This window comes from Pteropus vampyrus, unplaced genomic scaffold, assembly GCF_000151845.1.
Source record: "Pteropus vampyrus isolate Shadow unplaced genomic scaffold, Pvam_2.0 Scaffold16, whole genome shotgun sequence".
In the NCBI taxonomy this organism is placed as follows: Eukaryota; Metazoa; Chordata; class Mammalia; order Chiroptera; family Pteropodidae; genus Pteropus; species Pteropus vampyrus.
The window spans coordinates 2,077,469-2,098,012 of NW_011888797.1; the positions used below are offsets into that span (position 1 = coordinate 2,077,469).

At 36.0% G+C, this 20,544-nt stretch overlaps 1 protein-coding gene across 5 annotated transcripts in view; it reads right to left on the bottom strand.

Moving 5' to 3' along the window:
- Positions 1-5,954, bottom strand: part of ARL1 (ADP ribosylation factor like GTPase 1) — a 14,470-nt gene extending 8,516 nt beyond the window's left edge. The window contains exons 1-2 of one of the 5 annotated variants that reach the window (XM_011386706.2): positions 5,716-5,954; positions 4,532-4,669 (exon numbers count right to left, since the gene is read on the bottom strand). In XM_011386706.2, coding sequence (XP_011385008.1) covers positions 4,532-4,669; positions 5,716-5,719 — 142 coding nt within the window. In that variant the 5' untranslated portion in view covers positions 5,720-5,954. Of the gene's footprint in view, positions 1-1,834; positions 2,028-4,531; positions 4,670-4,969; positions 5,121-5,715 lie in introns of those variants that run through there. The other 4 variants (XM_023527317.1, XM_023527318.1, XM_011386713.2 and 1 more) reach the window with 4 other exon arrangements.
- Between the last annotated feature and the right edge of the window lie 14,590 nt (positions 5,955-20,544).

Here is a 20,544-nt window from a genome sequence, read left to right on the forward strand (position 1 = left end):
ATTACAGGAAAGGCTGAAGAGACTTCTTTACAAAGAAAAAACACGTATCAAAAACAACTACATTCCTATCAATAAGTACCTCAAATGGAAAAGAATTAAGTGCTCCAACTAAAAGATAGAGTGGATTAATGGAAAGGAAAACAAGACCCCTAGATGTTGCCTATAAGATACTCACTTCAGATTAAAAGACACACAGACTAAAAGGAAGGGGATGGAAAAACATATTGCTTTGATGGACTTAGAAGGTATTAAAGTCAGAATGAGAAAGATAAATACTATATGAATTCACTTATATGTGAAATACAAGGAATAAAAAGAAAAAATTAATCAAAAACAGACACAAATATAGTGGATAATTTGGTGATGGAGAGAAGGGAGGGGGTTTTGGGGGGCTGGGAAAATGGCGAGAAGGGTTAAAGAAGTACAAATTAGTAGCTGATAGATGGTCACGAGGATGGGGAGCACGGCATAGGGAATGCAGTTAGCATTAATACATTGGCTAGGTTGAGGGTCAGGGGAGGGAGGGAGAAATTGGAGGGATCACTTTACAAACTATATAGATGTCTAACCAATGTACTGTATACTTGAAACTAATTAAAATAAACAAATTTTTAAAAATCATAGTAAAAACTAACAGCTATAACAGAACAATTAATATTTGTTTTAGATTTAAGTCTATATTGGTAAATGATTCATATTTGTATATGGCTACCATGCCTATTGTAACTAAAAAATAACTATACTGTCACAAACTGGAGTGAAAAATTAAAAAGTTCATGATGTCTCCCTTAGGATTAGGTAGGAGTGTAATCACCATCTTCACCACAATTAGAAACACTTTATATGCAAAGGACAAGAGTGTGGTGTAATTAACATTCACTGAGATGCAATCTACTGGGCTAAACGTACTGCAGGGACCACCAAGCCTTAGACACAGCAGAGATGGGCAATTTTGAGAAGCAAAAACCAAGGGAACTAAAATTTATGGAAGGTGGCAAAGAGAGAAAAGATGTCACAAAGTTTTAAAAGTTCTTCTTTCATAAAAACTAGCCTTTTTTTAAATTTATAAATTTAAATACTACTGAATATAGAAATATCTTGAATAAAAGAGTAACTTTAGAGGAATAATTTAAATACTCTTGAGCAAACTCTGAACACTTAATCTTAGTTTAAATATATTAATCTTCTCTAAGTAAATTCAAGTCAACAAATTAGAACAAGTGTAAATAACAGAACAGTATTCTCATGTAGTCAAACAGGACTATTTGAGAATATTTTTCTAAAATAGCAATAACCAATTTAAAGCTGAGATGTTTCTTCTCTTGATATTTTTAGGTACCAAATCAATTCAATATTCAGTCTATTCATCTCATATATTTACAAGTAATAGAAATACTTAAGAGGAACTAATCTTAAAATATACAGCAACGAATACAGAAAAAACACACTTCACATGCAATACCACTAACATTTTATATAATTCTTTAAAGAGGTTTACAAAGTATTTTATACGCTTCACTTGTTTCACCCTCAAAGTCAGTGGATAATTTTCATTTTATTAAGAAAGACATTGGCTCGCAATGAGAATAAGTGGTTTACCTCTAGCTAATTTTTAAAACAGCTCTAAAAAGCAAACCCTAGCAGTGCACCAGGGTTCATAAATTACACCGAATTGCCTCTCAGTTTATGAAAAAAAGTGTTACCAATAATATGTTCATACTACAAGTTTACAAACCTTATTTCATTTATTACATGAAGTATTAATTCAGAAATAAAGTCATGTTAGATGGGAAACAAAAAGTCCCTATAATTAGTTTATCACACCAACACTTACTAGGAATAGTAGTAACGACTTCTCCAACCTGTAATCTGTACAAAATTGTAGTTTTTCCTGCTCCATCTAATCCCAAAATTAAAATCCTCATTTCTCGGGTTCCAAAAAGACTAGAAAATATACTTGAGAAAAAACCACCTAAAAAAAATAGTAAAAGTAAAAATGTATTAAATACCATTTTGTGAACTAGGTCCACAAAACATTTAATCTTGCCCTTTGAAAACTATACCAAATTAAATATTATAATATTTTCCTCGATTCATAGATGCAGATTTTTGCCCCCACTGAAAGATATTATTCAACATCAAACAAGTAATTATTGTTACCATGTCCTAGATACCATATCAAGCAAGCACAGAAGATATACGAAAGAACAAGAGAAATATGACCAATGCCCTCATGGAGCTCACTCCCTACTCAAGAGACTGTGGTGGATACCTTAGTATGATCGCCCACTACCCGAAGAATTTCCATCTTCATGGAAAACTTCCCTAACCTGGTGAAGGAAATGGACATAAAACCCCAGGTAACTCAGAGAATTCCAAAAATCAGGGATCCAAAGAGGCCCACGCCAAGACACATCATAGTTAAAATGCCAAAGGTTAAATACAAAGAAATATTAAAAGCAGCAAGAGAAAAACAGATAGTTACTTATAAGGGAAAACCCATAAGACTGGCAGTTGATTTTGCAAAAGAAACTATGCAGGACAGAAGGGCTTAGCAAAAAATATGCAACACGATGAAGAGCCAGGGTCTACAACCAAGAATAATTTATCCAGCAAAGCTATCATTTAGAGTTGAAGGACAGATAAAGAGCTTTCCAAACAAAAATAAGCTGAAGGAATTTATCACCACCAAGCCCGTATTACAGGAAAGGCTGAAGAGACTTCTTTACAAAGAAAAAACACGTATCAAAAACAACTACATTCCTATCAATAAGTACCTCAAATGGAAAAGAATTAAGTGCTCCAACTAAAAGATAGAGTGGATTAATGGAAAGGAAAACAAGACCCCTAGATGTTGCCTATAAGATACTCACTTCAGATTAAAAGACACACAGACTAAAAGGAAGGGGATGGAAAAACATATTGCTTTGATGGACTTAGAAGGTATTAAAGTCAGAATGAGAAAGATAAATACTATATGAATTCACTTATATGTGGAATACAAGGAATAAAAAGAAAAAATTAATCAAAAACAGACACAAATATAGTGGATAATTTGGTGATGGAGAGAAGGGAGGGGGTTTTGGGGGGCTGGAAAATGGCGAGAAGGGTTAAAGAAGTACAAATTAGTAGCTGATAGATGGTCACGAGGATGGGGAGCACGGCATAGGGAATGCAGTTAGCATTAATACATTGGCTAGGTTGAGGGTCAGGGGAGGGAGGGAGAAATTGGGGGGATCACTTTACAAACTATATAGATGTCTAACCAATGTACTGTATACTTGAAACTAATTAAAATAAACAAATTTTTAAAAATCATAGTAAAAACTAACAGCTATAACAGAACAATTAATATTTGTTTTAGATTTAAGTCTATATTGGTAAATGATTCATATTTGTATATGGCTACCATGCCTATTATAACTAAAAAATAACTATACTGTCACAAACTGGAGTGAAAAATTAAAAAGTTCATGATGTCTCCCTTAGGATTAGGTAGGAGTGTAATCACCATCTTCACCACAATTAGAAACACTTTATATGCAAAGGACAAGAGTGTGGTGTAATTAACATTCACTGAGATGCAATCTACTGGGCTAAACGTACTGCAGGGACCACCAAGCCTTAGACACAGCAGAGATGGGCAATTTTGAGAAGCAAAAACCAAGGGAACTAAAATTTATGGAAGGTGGCAAAGAGAGAAAAGATGTCACAAAGTTTTAAAAGTTCTTCTTTCATAAAAACTAGCCTTTTTTTAAATTTATAAATTTAAATACTACTGAATATAGAAATATCTTGAATAAAAGAGTAACTTTAGAGGAATAATTTAAATACTCTTGAGCAAACTCTGAACACTTAATCTTAGTTTAAATATATTAATCTTCTCTAAGTAAATTCAAGTCAACAAATTAGAACAAGTGTAAATAACAGAACAGTATTCTCATGTAGTCAAACAGGACTATTTGAGAATATTTTTCTAAAATAGCAATAACCAATTTAAAGCTGAGATGTTTCTTCTCTTGATATTTTTAGGTACCAAATCAATTCAATATTCAGTCTATTCATCTCATATATTTACAAGTAATAGAAATACTTAAGAGGAACTAATCTTAAAATATACAGCAACGAATACAGAAAAAACACACTTCACATGCAATACCACTAACATTTTATATAATTCTTTAAAGAGGTTTACAAAGTATTTTATACGCTTCACTTGTTTCACCCTCAAAGTCAGTGGATAATTTTCATTTTATTAAGAAAGACATTGGCTCGCAATGAGAATAAGTGGTTTACCTCTAGCTAATTTTTAAAACAGCTCTAAAAAGCAAACCCTAGCAGTGCACCAGGGTTCATAAATTACACCGAATTGCCTCTCAGTTTATGAAAAAAAGTGTTACCAATAATATGTTCATACTACAAGTTTACAAACCTTATTTCATTTATTACATGAAGTATTAATTCAGAAATAAAGTCATGTTAGATGGGAAACAAAAAGTCCCTATAATTAGTTTATCACACCAACACTTACTAGGAATAGTAGTAACGACTTCTCCAACCTGTAATCTGTACAAAATTGTAGTTTTTCCTGCTCCATCTAATCCCAAAATTAAAATCCTCATTTCTCGGGTTCCAAAAAGACTAGAAAATATACTTGAGAAAAAACCACCTAAAAAAAATAGTAAAAGTAAAAATGTATTAAATACCATTTTGTGAACTAGGTCCACAAAACATTTAATCTTGCCCTTTGAAAACTATACCAAATTAAATATTATAATATTTTCCTCGATTCATAGATGCAGATTTTTGCCCCCACTGAAAGATATTATTCAACATCAAACAAGTAATTATTGTTACCATGTCCTAGATACCATATCAAGCAAGCACAGAAGATATACGAAAGAACAAGAGAAATATGACCAATGCCCTCATGGAGCTCACTCCCTACTCAAGAGACTGTGGTGGATACCTTAGTATGATCGCCCACTACCCGAAGAATTTCCATCTTCATTTGGAGGGTTGTAAACAAGTTAAAGAATTTGCACCTTCATTTGAGGATCTAGCGGGGAAGGAAGCTGTACCCGATGCTTGTGATGACGATGTAGGTCCCTCGATCAACACTCCAAAATTTGAGATTAAAATTTCATTCAATGACCAGTAACGCCCTTCCCGTTTCCTTCTCTATCTTATTCTATTCTCTCTACACGAAAAGCTACATACAGATAAACAGACAAGTTGGCTATAAATCAAAATTTATGAGCAACACCTCTCCTTGGATTTTTTAAATCGCATGCAGTCCCAGCGACCAAGGGGAGAGAGAATCAAGCTTTCACTATGGAGTCAGATCTTATCTTTTACCCAAGAAACCTCAGCGAACCTCGACTGGCACGTTGCCAAGCTTCTTCTCAAGACCAACTCTGCCCAGCAAGTCGAGCTAATCTGAGTCGGAGATGGAGAAGTTCATGGTCAGGGGAAAGGACTCGGGGCCGGGGTCCCAGGCCGCCGCCCCCACCCCGACCTCGCTGGGATGAAAGGGAAAGGAGAAGGGCCGGAGTGACCGCTGGCAGCAGAGTTCACCCCCACAGGTGAAGCGCCACGCCCCGGGAGAAGCTGGCTACTCTGGGCTTCCCAAGCCCGCCCCTTTCTTCCCCACGACGCCAGCCCTCGGCCGCAGCCCCCTCAAACGCGCCCAAGCGCCCTTCTCAGATCCCTCACCCATGATGAACCGCCTGTCTGCCCTCGTCGATTGTCAGAGACAGGCCCCGGCCTCGGCAGTAACTCTTATTCAAGCCCCGGTGCCGCCGCCTCCGCTCGCCTTGGCCTCGGGCTCCGGCTCCGGCTCCGGCTCCGGCTCCCGCTCCCGGTCGGAGGCGGTTTCCTTAGAAGCCTGGTCAGCCAGCAACTTCCACGTCGGACACCCGGCGGGGGCGGGGGCGGGAACGAGCGGCCGCCGCGACTGCGCGCCGGAATGGCGGCCTGTGCGTCCGCGTCGTCGCTTTCGACACCAAGTCCCCGGCGCTCTTGGGTGTACATACTATGGAAGCCAGAAAGAGAAAAAAAAGTCAAGGACTCAAATCTCTCCTGCTTTTGTTTTCTTGAAAGAAAGGGCTTCCGAAACAGGGAAATTTGGATTTTCATTTTAAATTCTGACACCAAAAAGTGGCGAATCTGCTAACCAAGAATGCGAGTCGGGTTTGGATGCGGCAGCCCGACTGGACGTGGGCTCAGGCTGCGGAGCCGCGAGAGTAGTTGGTCCCGAAGCGACCTGCGGGCGCGGTCAAGCTTTACCTGGGTGCTTTCTCTGATAAGGCAATAGGACTACGTAATAATAATAGGAAGACCATCCTCCCTGCCACCAGTGTTGAGCCACCTTACACTTAAGGCCGTAACTGGAGATTTTGGTGTCTCAGTGGCCTGCACGGTCGGTGTTAGCGGCCCTTCCCCCTTTCTTCCACCTGACTCCATGATCCGCAGTATTCACGGGCTGGTCCTGGCCACGGGGATTTGGGCTGGAGACCTGTTCACCCGAGGGTCGTCTCTTAGGAGTAACGTACGTTTTGACAGTGAAATGTGGGAGGAAAGAAGCGGCAGTAGGAAGATGGGGAGAAGAGATTCTCCTAAACTCTTAATTTTTTAAAAGGTTGAGCATGATCTCTTAAAAATTAATGAAGATACACAGATAAGTAAACCTATCCCTAGTCCCCAATCCCGCAGCTCTGCCTAGAAGAAACCATTGGTAACACTTTCTTGGGTCTCCTTCCAAATATAATTTTTACTATTTTTATTTATAATAGATATTTTCATCCATTCAATAGAAGTGTATGGACTGCCTGTTTTTTCTCTTTTGTTTTTGACTTCAATCTTCAGACTTCTTCAGCTTGCCTAAGCACTGAACTGGATTCGCCTATTGCTCTCGTCTCCCCTTTCTGCTCCCAAATCTTAAATTCACAGACATTTTCTCTTGCAAAGAAAAGTTTAATTGCTCTGATTTGTTTTGTTTTGTTGCTTGAGAAGAAGAGTGTTGAGCAACTCTTCACCTAACCACCTAGACCTTTTAAAGGCTGTGCTTAAGCATTATATTTTCCAACTCTTGGACCTCAGCTTGCTATGATTCCACTGACCTTTACCACCTTTTCTTCATCCCTCTCCAGTCTCTTCGTCAAGATTAGCCGCTACCACTTGGCACATCTTGGCCATTGCTTCTTCAAACTTGTGCCCATATCAAATTTATGTTTCCAGTACAATACACGTAGGTTCCTGAAAATAGATTCCCCTTAAAGGAGAACCAAAAGGAAAGATATGCTTTAAATTTTATATTCACACTGTATATTCTGAGCCAAATAAGCAAATGAGATGTATGTGAGGATGCTGTGTAAAGTGAAGTGCCATACACAAATTGAAAAACATTGTTAATATTAGATAGCATTTCAGCCTTTAATAATGTGTATTAAGCACCTAGTTGCAAGTCACTGTGGAAATAATAGTGATAAAAATCCTTTAGGCAATTTGATCAAGAACTTAATTTTTTGAAAATTTACCCATTCTTTGCTTTGTCTGTGAAGGTCCGATTTAATTTCCGGCATGCATCAAAAAGAAAAAAACAAACCTCTTTACCATTCACGAAAACCTTTGATCTTAAGAAAAATCTCAAAATATTAAAATAAGGTGTTTCTCTTTACAATTTTTCTAAAGTAGGTTTTGTACAAATAACTTTCTTCTGATCATTTACTATGTTCAAGGCCTTATGCTATACTTAAATATTCTAAAAGTCTCTGCTCTCAAAATGTCTAACTTTTAGAGGCACTCATTAACCCAAGGGTACAGAAAATTAAAATGTCTTCAAAAAGTGTTGAGACAAATTTACAAATAACAAGCCATAAGCAGCCTAGGGAAATTTATCTACGTTGGCAGTTACATTCCACCTCCACCTTCTCCCTTCTCTTAATTCTCAATTCTAAGACTAGAGTACTTCTTACTTCCATAGGAACACAACTTTAAATGCGTGAATGTCACGTTAAGGTGGTGAAAAAATAAAATAACTACCATTTCATAGTGAGGAAGCAGAATTATAGCAGCATGCTGGAATTAAATTTAAATATTTAGATTGTAAGTCTATGGAATTATATCCTGACAGGCATGTAGAATTGATTTCACCTCTTTCTAGTCTGCTCAAATATATTTAAAATTGCAACCTACTCAACATCCTCCTTATCTTGATTTTTGAATACAACTTCCATATAATTTTTTTACTTCTTACTCTTGTTATTTATTGCCTACTTTCTCTTACTAGAATGTAACATTTATGAATAGAAGTATTTTTGTTTATGTTGTTTACTATATTGTACTTGGGCACTAAACAAATATTTGTTGAATTATAAGTTCCTAAGGCCAATGCCATAAACATTAGTTAAATATATAGCATGCAATATTAAACTTGTTACCTAAAATAGCCAAATTATCATCTTCAAGAAAGTTGTCATATTTGAAGAGAAGCCACCAGGTGGTGGTATTGCTTCAGACTAATTCTCAGTCGAATGAGATCAGTTGGTCCAATTTATTAAACATTAAGTAGACAAATTTAATCCTTTTCAAATCTTGTAGTCCAATAATAATTTACTAACTTTAAATGTGAATGTTTTAATGCAGTCCAAGTAAGTAAAATATCTTAAAACACTTAACTGTAAAGTCACAATAAGATCAAATAAGTTCAGAATTTTAAAACTAGAAGGAACCTCAATTCCAACCACCTCAATTACAGATGAAGAAATAGAAACAAGATAGGCAACAAAGCCAGGATGGCATCCCCGATCATTTGGCTTCCAGGCCTAGAGTAACTAGATTGTGATGCCTTCTGTAACTGAGTATTTACCAACTGATCTACACATTTGGTAAAGTGATTTTTAAACATGTGTTCATGCCTCAAGAATTTGCTGCAGTTTCCAATTTTGAAACCTAACATTTCTGCGCAATCCATTGTCTAGTGAAAGTTATGTTCTTTTGCTTGACTTTTATTCCATGAAGCAGAAACCTATGAAATAAGGCAAGTATAAATATATGTGTAATAAGTATAAGCTTCAGAAGGGCTTACCTTACTGTCTATTTATAATTGTGTTTTTTAAAAGGAGCATTTTTAAATCAACTAGGTGTGTGATTTTTCACAAATCAAGATATGCCTTGAATTTCAAATGTTTCCTTTTAATAACATGTATTTTGGCAACAGAGCAAAATTTCTCTTTAGACTAAGCGGTTTTTTCCTTAATTGAGATATAATTCACATACAATAAAATTCGAAATTTTAAGTGTGCAATTCAGTGGTTATTAGTATAGTCACAAGGCTTGCAACTATCACCACTAATTCCAGAACACTTTCATCACCCCAAACAGAAACTCTACCCATTAAGCAATAACTCCCCACTCTCCCCTTCCTTAGACTCTGGTAACCTCTAATCTACTTTCTGTCACTATAAATTTGCCTATTGTAGATATTTCATGTAAGTGGAATCATACAATATTTGACAATTTGTGTCTGGCTTATTTTATGTAGCATAAGGTTTTCAAGATTTATTTACATAGTATGTATCAGTACTTCATTTCTTTTTATGGCTGAATAATATTCTGTTGTGTGGATATGCAAAATTTTGTTTATCCATTCATCACTTGGACATTTAGGTTGTTCCCACTTTCTGGCTATTTGAATAATGGTGCTATGAACATTTGTATACAAGTTTTCGTGGGAATACCTGTTTTCAGTTCTCTTGAGTATATACCTAGGTCTGGAATTGCTGGGTCATATGGTAACTCTATTTAACTTTTTGAGGGACTACCAAAGTTTTCTACAGCGACTGCATTGTTTGATGGAACTGTTTTCCACCACTTTACATTTGCACCAGCAATTTTTTTTTTAATGGCAAGCCATATCCTTGCCAACACTTAATTTTCACTTTTTAAATTGTATCCATCTTGGTGTAGAGTGGTATCTCATTGTGGTTTTGATTTTAATTTTCCTGATGCCTAATGATGCTGAGCATCTTTTCATGTGCTTATTGGCTATAGGTAAATCTTCTTTGACGTAGTATCTATTCAAATCCTTTGTCCATTTTAAATTGAGTTATTTATATTTTTATTGTTGAGTTGTAAAATTTATATATTCTAGATACTAGACACTGATCAGATATGTGACTTAAAAATAATTTCTCCAATTCCATGAGTTGTCTTTTTACTTTGTTGATAGTGTCCTTTGATGCAAAATGGTTTTTAAGTTTGATGACATCCAATTTATCTAATTTTTTTTTTGTAGCTTACGCTTTTGGTGTCATGTCCAAGAAACTATTGTCTAATCCAAGCTCATGAATATACACACCTATATTTTCTTCCACAAGTTTTGTAGATTCAGCTTTTACATTTAGATGTTTGATCCATTTTGAGTTAGTTTTTATATATGATATGAAGTAGGAATTCAAATTCATTCTTTTCCATGTGGCTATCCAGTTGTTCCAGCACTATGTTGAAACTATTCTTTCTCTATTAAATGGTCTTGCCACCCTTGTCAAAAACCAGTTGACCATAGATGTACAGATTTATTTTTGGACCCTCATTTCTAATCCATGATGTATATGTCTCCCCTTATGCCAGTACCACCCTGTCATGTAGCTTTGTAGTAGGTTTTAAAATCAGTCAGTGTGAACTCTCCAACTTAGTTCTTTTTCAAGATTGCCTTGGCTATTCTGGGTCCCTTGAATTTCCATATGAATTTTAGGATCATCTCGTTCATTTCTGCCAAAAAAAAAAAATGCAGTTGGAATTTTGATAGGGATTGCATTGAATCCATAGAATAATTTGAGTATTGTCATCTTAATAATATTGTCTTCCAATCCATGAACAGGGGATGTCTTTCCATTTATTAAGGTCCTATTTAATATTTTTCAACAAAGTTTTGAGGTTTTCAGTGTACAGGTCTTGTACTTCTTTGGTTAAATTTATTCTTGAGTATTTTGTACTTTTTGAGACTAGGGGCTCTTAACTTGGCATCATAGAAATCCATACATAGATTTCTGGGAGGCTGCAAACTGACTGAAATTGTTTCCAGAATTTTTCCCCCCAGAAAGACAGTCCAGGACTTCCATCAGATTCTCAAAGGACCTGCCTGTGACTCAAAAAGTTTAAGAATTACTTGTTTACGCTGTGTTATGTGCTTTTATTCCAGATTACACATGTAGAGTTTTTTTCTTTTCCCTTTATGTTAAAGATGGTGGATGTTTCAGGGTGTTAAATTTTTATGACGAAGATTTCATAACCTCTGAGGATGGTCCTGCCACCTAGGGATGAGGATATTTATTTTTTAAAAATTTATCTTGAAAAATAAATGTAGTTTTCATGAAATAAAAATTAACAATTTTTTAAAGCTTTTAAAGTCTCATGAAAAATTTCATAAAATATTGACTTTAATGCACAATTTCAAAATATTCTATTAAGTGACTATTTTCAGTGAATCCCCATGTACCTAACACCTATCTATTATAGTCATCAGCTTATGGCCATAGTTCATAGACACTTTTGTTTCATAATCATCTCTACCATTTGCACTCTCTCCACCCCATACTCACACACTAATTTCTTTGGAATCAGATGCTCCCACTTGGACCCATTAATGGTAGCTAGGGGAACTACCCACTGAAGGATCATATTTGCCTTCACATGCACCCTATGTGTAGGTAACAGTTCAGGAAGGGGGAAATTTATGGATTTGGTTGAAGACACAGTAGATGTTCACTATAGATGTTTTCTAATACCAGTATTTGCCCCCTTGTAGTAGCTGTAGCTGGCATTAAGTACTATGTTAATGGCTCCTCCCAGAGCATGGTTTGCCACGATGGTCCTCATTGTTCCTGAGAGCTGAAGAAGCAGGACTGTGTCTCAGATCCTCATTCCATAGGTAGCACATAACACAAGCCACAGTAGCCCAAGGTCTGTGGTTTCAGAAGCGTTATGGAGTCTGCCCTCTTTAACCACCCAAACCCTTCCCCGCACCTTCCTCTTTCTACCAAGGGCAAGACTGGCTTGTCTATCAAAATTATTATATCCAAAGTGAGAGCTTCTCTCCCATTACTTTATTACCTTCTAAATCTCATTATAGAAATGGAGGAGAGGGGAGAATTTCAATTTTTTTTTATTGCTGTGTAATAAACTATTTCAAACTCAATGACTTGAAATAACAATTTATTATTTTTATGGTTATGTGGGTTGTTCGGCCTTTCTTTTGCTCATCTTGCCTAGACTTCCTTATGCAACTACATTTAGCTGGTGGGTTAGCTGGAGTAGCTGACCACTCTCCATGAGGTGTTTCATCCTCCAAATGACCTTTGATGCTATTTATGGCAGTGTTCCGAGAGGACAAACCCCAATGTGCAAACTTAACAAGATTTTGTTTGCATCATGTTTGCTGGTGTCCCCATGGCCAAAACAAGTTACATGGCCAAGCCCAGAGTCAGTGGGAGGAGGGTGCACAGATCATGAATACTTGGAAGAGTGAGTGATTGACAGAGAGCTATTATTTATAATAACTGTGTTACACAGTCTGTCCTCTGGCTCAATAGTTCACAGCTCTCCACATGCAAAATAGATTTACTCCCTCCCAAGACTCCCAAAGAATCATTAAATCCTGGTGTTATGTTTGAAATCAGTATTTCTTGCAATAATCATCAAGTCTGGACACAAATGAGGGTCTTCATATACACAATCTGAGACAGGAATAGAAAAATTATCATGGACACCCCCAGTCAATTAGGGGAGAAGTGGAAGGCATGTAGCTGGGACTAATCCATAGAAGTTGTGAAATTCTGCCTAGCGCATGTCACCAAGGCCGCCTGCTCTGGAAATAAGAAACGCTCCTTGATTATGACCAGTTCTGCTCCCCAGGAGTGGTTGTTCTCTCTCCATTGTTTTCTGTGGCTCTTAGCTATGCCCTCTGAACTCTTAACTCCATCATGAGAAACTCTGCTTTTCCCATAAGAAATGGCTCCTATTTGTAAATTAGTAGATTTTCACCTGCTTTCTGCCCCTAATATGTTGGGGACTCACAGATCTCTTTTCATTTGTAATTGTCTCCATCTCTTTTAGTCTAAGCTGGCAGTGCTTTCATCAACATAGCTCTCTTAAAAACTTAGTAAATTTACAAAGAATCTTATTGAGGTTTATTCCATGCCTCAAAAACCACATTCATAAGTGTCAGACTGATGTGGAACAATTCCTTTAAGATTCTTAGAACCAATGATCCCTTTTATCTACCTCAGACGGTCTAATAACCACTACCTTAACTCTTTCTGAGATACAGGGTCTTACAACTATACAGTTGACTTGATCTTTACACTAAAGCCACTTCTCATTTTGAGATTCCTGCAGCTGGAGAAACAAGATAAGGAACAAATTCTTCTTAAAAACTGAACAGTTCTCTCTTCAGTACCTTTCTCTCTTTCCATACCTCATCATATTCAACTCTAAGAAGCCAAATGACATTCTCAATATTCTGCCTGGCAAGCTTAGCAAGTTCATTAGATATGTCATCTACATTTCAAGTTACCACAGGCAACATTTTTCCCATCATTTCACATTTATTTACCAGTTCACTCTTTTTCTAGCCTCAAATATTTCCTCACTGCCTTTCTAGCCTCTCTCACTCTATTTTTTTTTTTTTTTTTTTGCCATTCTTCCAGCTCTCACCAAAAGCTTTTTCATTTTTCTAGCCTCTAATCCACCATTTGGTTTTAAAGTCAATGGCACATATTTTAAATTTCTATGTACCCTACTTCTGGTACCAATTTCTGTCAGTTATTCATTGTTATGTAACAAACTGCTTTAAAATGTAGGGACTGAAACCAACGATAATTAGTATTATAATCATATGGATTGGCTGGGCAATTCTTTTTCTGGTCTTACTTGAGGTCACTCATGCAGCTGTATTCAGCTGGTACTTTGGCTAGGTTGGTTGACCTCTCTCTTCATGTGATCCTACATCCTCAAAGAGGCTAGACTGATTTGGCATGGCTATGGCAGTGCCGTACACCTAAAAGAAATGCACACACATGTACGCCAAAAGGCATGTACAAGAATATTTATATAGCACTACTCATAAAAAACTAAAAAGCCCAGATGTCTGTCAACAGTAGAATAGATACATAAATTGCAGTGTAGTTACGTAATGGAAATCTATATAACAATGTAAATGGAAGAACTAGAGTTGTACACAGCAACCTGGAGAAATCTCACAAACTTATTGAGCAAAAGAAGCCAGACATCAAAGAATGCATACTATGTATGATTCTATTTATGTAAGTTCAAAAGCAGGCAAAAGTGAACTTTTAGAGAGGAGGAAGGGGGTAATGATTAGGAGGAAGCATGAAGAAAGCTTGTGGGATATTGTGATATTTTATTTCTTGACGTATGCATCTTTGGTAATTCATTGAACTGAACATCAATGCTTTGTGTGCTTTTCTATGTGTTATATTTTAAAAACATTAAAGAAATAACATGATGTCATTTTCATCTATGTAATTGGTAAAATTTTTAAGAGGCATGTGGGAAAATTGTCATTCTCATCCACTGTACAATCTTTTGACTTGCCTTAGGCAGTATCTACATACAAAAACTTAAATGCACATACCCATGACAAAAATTCCACTTTTAGGAATTGATATAGATATGCTTGTATGTGTACACAGCCACATTTGTATTACACCATCTTGCATAAGCATGGAAATTCTGAAAGTTTACAAAAGAAACCCTTAAGAGTGGTTGCTCTGCAGAAGAACCTACAGAACTGAAGTACAGGGAGACTTCTTTTTTAACATATACCCTTTTGTACTGTTTGAATTTTATACCATGTGCCAGGGTTACTTTCAATAAAAATAAATAAGTTTTTTTTTTTTTTAAGAAGTTGCTTTTTTTTTTTTTAAGATCATCTGGTTAAAAAGTGACAGAGCCTGAATTTAACCCCTATTCTATCTAACTCCAAACCATCAACTATAACTCTAAATTTTCCTCTGCAGAGTCTCTGTTGTCTCCCCTATAAAGTGAATATATTTGCCTAGATAACAGGGGTTCTTCGGAAACTAACATGGAAGCTCTGTTTTGTGAACTGAGCCAACATGTCAGATAGGTAGGAGAGATCTACTATTGAGTGATGGCATCAGTCCCAAGAATCACCCCAGACGCTCCATCCACTAGGTCTCCCGCAACATGATTCATTCAGTCCCTACTAGATGATAGGTTAACGCCACAGTTATATGTGCCAGATAAAGGAGCCTACAGAAGCTGGAAGTTTGAATAGTCAATACTGAGGGGGAAAAGAAAAAGAGCAAGAGCATAATAGGTACATATAATAGTTCCTGAATCTGTGTTTTAAAATTAAATTACACAATTAACTTTTAATTTAACCATCAAGGATGTGTATAGTAGGTGCTCGATAAATGTTAACTGAATAAATCATGTTAATTTCTCTATTATAAACCTTTAAAACTCACTACACAAAGATATTTATAATTGTTGTTTACTTACTTTCCCAGAAGACTGTGAGCTCCTTAAGGGCAGGGCCTTTCTCATTCTTACCTGTATCCCCAGCGCCACCGCATTGGAGTTCAATAAATGTATGTTGAATTCATGAAAGAATGAAGCCTGAGCTTCTCAACTCAGCATTCAAATACTTCCACAATCAGATTTAACTTACTACCTCTCTCCTGTTCAGGCAAACATCATAGAATTGGGCAGAGAAACTCACTGTTTCCAGGACTATTTAGATTTTGGTTCTAAAGTGAGGTTTGCATTACCATCAGGGAAGCCATCCAACCACTCTGGTTCAGAGTCCTCTGGAAAATGAAGGATTAGCTTAGATGAAAGCTTCTGAGACTTTAATATCTATAAAAAGCACTCAAAGACCTTGAACACATGGAATCAGATTCTGATTCTGCATTCCTACGAGCTCCCGCAGGATACTACTGTTACTGGTCCACAGACCACCCTTCACGTAATTATAAAGTTTTATGCTCTATGACCTATTTATTATCTTCTGGACATAACTTCTGTGTGACTAACACAATACTGTTTGTATATTGTTTCTCCTCCCTGGGGTGCTTTCTCCATTTATTTTCCCCTATATGAATCCAACCCATCTTTTCAGGCTCTTTCTCCTGGGCAAAGTCTTCCCTGAGTACGCGAGTGGCCTCAATCCTTAAAATTCTATTAAAGTATCCATTATTGGTGCTTAGAGTTTGACCCATCATTTATAAATAATTATGGTTATTATTGTGTGTATGCAAATACCCAGTTATATACTTTTTTTCCTTTCCTATGAAGCATAACACAATGACACACATATAATAAGTATTCAACAAATTGCTGTTGAATAAATGAGTGAGTGAATGAATGATTCACTTTGCATTTCTACACCAGAAAGAAACCAAACGTTTTATTGTTCTATATTGTCATTTTCCAGAATATAGAGGAAAGAGCCAAAACGGAATTTCCCCAGTCTACTCAAATGAGACAGTTCAATTTAAACAACGATTTGATCTATTCGAAAATTAATGATAATAAAATATCTAAAATGAGTTTGTATCAAAATTCAAATTTCTCTCTTTAGTTTCTGAAACAATGAAATTTGCTACTGCTGTTTCTGTCCCACTTTCCTAAATCAAATACAGATATTATATTAAGCATGAGAACTTGACATTATATATAATAGAAGATTAGTTCTATAGAATGTGACTTGGTATTATATCATCATTCAATAGCCTGGTTAAACAACTTGCTTTATACAAAATACCATATTGCATATCAAATAATGAGGTGAACTCCCTGCCTGGTGAAAAACAAAGAATCTTTATTGATATAGAGAAGTTGTTTTAAATTTTAAAGTTAAAATAAGGAAGTTCTTTGAATATTGCCTAACTCACTATTGTGGGAAAAAAGAAGCATTTCAGAACATACCACCCTATTTTTCGTTTCTATTAAACGATTTTTTTTACCAACTTACACTACTTGTGTTATAAAATAAACTTTAACCTAAATATCAATTTATCATTTTTGACAAAAGGAGAGAGCTATATTGTATATTATCAAATTCTTAACCCGATAGATGTTTTGGTTTTAAGTTATTAAACTGTAAAATTTCTTGGTAAACTGTGAAGCACCAGCTCCACAAATGTAAAGCCTTTTAATCATTCTTATGCATAAGGTATAACATTTCTACAAAATGGCTAAAAATATGAGCTAAATGAGTACACCAGTTCTGTATCACTTAAATAGGAGATATAAAGCATAATGAATCTTATTCTTTATATATTTTAGCAATTTAAGTGAGTTGTTTTATTTAAATTCTAAAAGATTTTCACTCTTAATTTAGTTTACCTCCCACCGATGGAAATTTCCTTTCAGGAAAAAAAATAATAAAATGGAAATTCTCAGAAAACAGACATCAATACTTATTTTTAATTATCTTTATTTTATTTAGTTCTCTAGCTTCTCATAAAATATTTATGGGAAGAGGTTATTTTTAGTTCAAGCTTTGCAAAGCTCTCTGCGCCTCCTAATCTGAGTTCATCAGAATGGAGCAATGCAGGACATAGAATTGGTAGAGACAAGAAGGGCTAAGCAGGCATGGCATTTTTATAGAACTGTTAGATCCAAAAGAATCTCAGCGATCATCTGGGCCAGTCTCCTTATTTTACTAGTGGGGCCACTGTGGCCCTGAGGTCACCCAGCTCATTAGAGTCAAGCTTGAACTATTTATTCTCTTTCTCTTCAGTATATGGTTCTTTCCACCTTGTTAAGTGACATACAGGAAAACTATGAATAGTAAGAGCATCCAGAAAGATAAGTAGATGAAGGAGGTAGCACAGTCTCTTCTAGACTGGCCAAGAAGCCCTGCCATTTTATCCACATCCCATTCAACTATCAATTGTCTGCCACCTTTGGGAGACTCAAACTTCAACCAGTAACAGAAAATTACAATTGCTAATTACACAAATGGAGCTCCTCTAAATGTGCTTTATTATTTGTCACTGGATGTCCACATTTTTCAAAAAAGAAAACAAATGTTGACTTTATTTTATGAATCTTCACTGTGTGTGCTCTTCATTTTCATCGTATGCTCTTTCTAATAATAACATTTATCAAGCGCTTACTTTGGATCAGCCAGTGTGCTAATCACTTCAACTGCTTTATTTCATTCAAAATTCATAAACGACCCTATAAAGTAGACACTACTATTCTCCCACATTTTAAAGACAATGAACTTGAAGCTTAGATAGGTGAAGTAATGTACCAAGGTGCATAACTAGTAACTGGCAGAGCTAAGATTGAATCTCGGGCTGTTTGACATCAGAACTAGATCTCTTAAACACCGTTATTCTGCTCTGCTCCTGAAAAAGACACTGATCTACTCATAATAAGAAAATCCCTTATTTAAAAAATATACATATGAATGAAAATTAAAAACATTTATATATCATTTTTTTTTTCTTTACCGAAATACAGCAGAAAAGTAAAGCTTTATTAGAAGGGAAAGTACATTTCCAGATGTGGAAGCAGGCCTGAGCAAGAGAAGTGTGGCTCAAAAGGCCTATATCATATTCTAAATGGTGTGTTCTTTTCCTTTTATTTGGGATAGATATAATAGTCAATATGAAAAAATTCAGACTAATTTACCAATTTCAATTTTATTTTTTGAAATGCATAAAAGTTTTAAAAATTATATATAATAAATATATCATAAAGAATATATAATAATATATTACAAATATTTTTATACCTATATCTAGATCTACATTCATATATATATACATTCATATATATATGTATATATATATTTTTATATATATATATATATATCCAAAAAAGAAATTCAACCAGTACAAAAGGGCAAAGAATGAAGTCTCTCACCCATAATGACTTCTACACTGAGTCACCTTCTCAGAATTAGTCACTATAAATGGTCTTGTGTATCCTCCTAAATGTATTCTATCCATATATACATAAATACATATATATTTCCCTTAATATAGATGTTAGCGTAATTTATACTGTTCTGTATCTTTTTATACTTAATAATATGTCTTGCAAAATATTCTATATCAATACATATAGATTTACCTCATTCTTTTTAAGTGTCAAAATATTCTATGAGGGAGGCACAGAAGGGAGAAAGTAAAATGAAAAGGTGGAAATTAACAGTAGCAAGCAGTGTTTCTTAGGCTCTGTCTTCTACATGTGACTAGATTCCTAGCCCCACCCTGTAAATCCCACAGATATATCCTCTCAGCTTTCAAGTAATGGGGAAAGATGCAAGTGGGCCTTCTGGTGCCATCTGGTGAACAGGGAGGCCACCATGCTATCACTACACTACATAGGATAGCAGAGCATTCCCTCTCCCTCCATGTCCCACTAAAACTCTTCTGTCAGAATGACTTGTCCAGTTCTTGCTTTTGATATGATGACAAGCTCTTCAAATCTGAATGATAAACAATATGCAACACTCAAAACTGGCTTTTCTCTCCATTAACTAAGACATTTCTTTGAAATAAGTCTTCCCAGAAAGCTCCCAGGTCTCTCATGCAGACAAACTTCTGGTGGACCCTCTCCACCTAAAGTCCAAATACTCCCAGTAGGATCTCAATCCACCCGCTGTCTCTCATCCCCTCGATGCACACAATGAGGCACTTCTGTAGAGTCCCCGTGCCTCATGTGAGCCCTTTCTGTGAAGATAAGGGATTTTTATTAATGAACATCAAAATTAACTCTTATTAATGGGCATCAAATTAATGTGAGTGTTGTCATTTACAGCTGAAGAAAGTGAGGATAAGTGCCATAGATGGAAAAAAAATGGATCTGGAGGGTTTAAGCAAGGAACTGATAATAACTAATATTAAAGTCTAGTGTTCCTCCTGAATTCTTCCCTGTGGCTGGGGTTCCCTTCCATCACAGCCATTCTAAGTGCAACCTGTATCCCAATTCCTATTAAATTCTAAGCTCATCACGGACAGATGTGTACTCTTGGGCACTTCACATGTTTATTCATGCATTCACTGAGCCCTGGAGACAGGCTAGCCACTGTGCTTGGCCCCAAAGGAGGCAGAACATGTCACGTTCAACATGCAAACAAATAAACAAGATACTCTAGATTGCAATAAAGTGTATGGAGGAAAGAGGTAGGGTAATGTGATAAAATGTAACCAACTGGAGAGAAGGGGCTATTTTAGATGGAAGGGTCAGGGAAGGCCTCAAAGAAGGTGACATTTTAGCTAAAGCCTGAAGAGTGAAAGATGAGAAGGAGTCAGTCATGCAAAGACCAGGGAAGAGCGTAAGTGGACAGCAGCTATTTGATCTTTTCAGTTCACTTTGGCATGGCACACTGTTGAACCTGAAATATATATCTCATATAAAAAAGAATTCACATTGATTTGCCAAACATAGTCTAAGGCCAACTATTACCTTGTCAATCATTTTGTTAAAAATGATACACTAACTAATAGTTTCTATTAGTATATGATCTGTTTG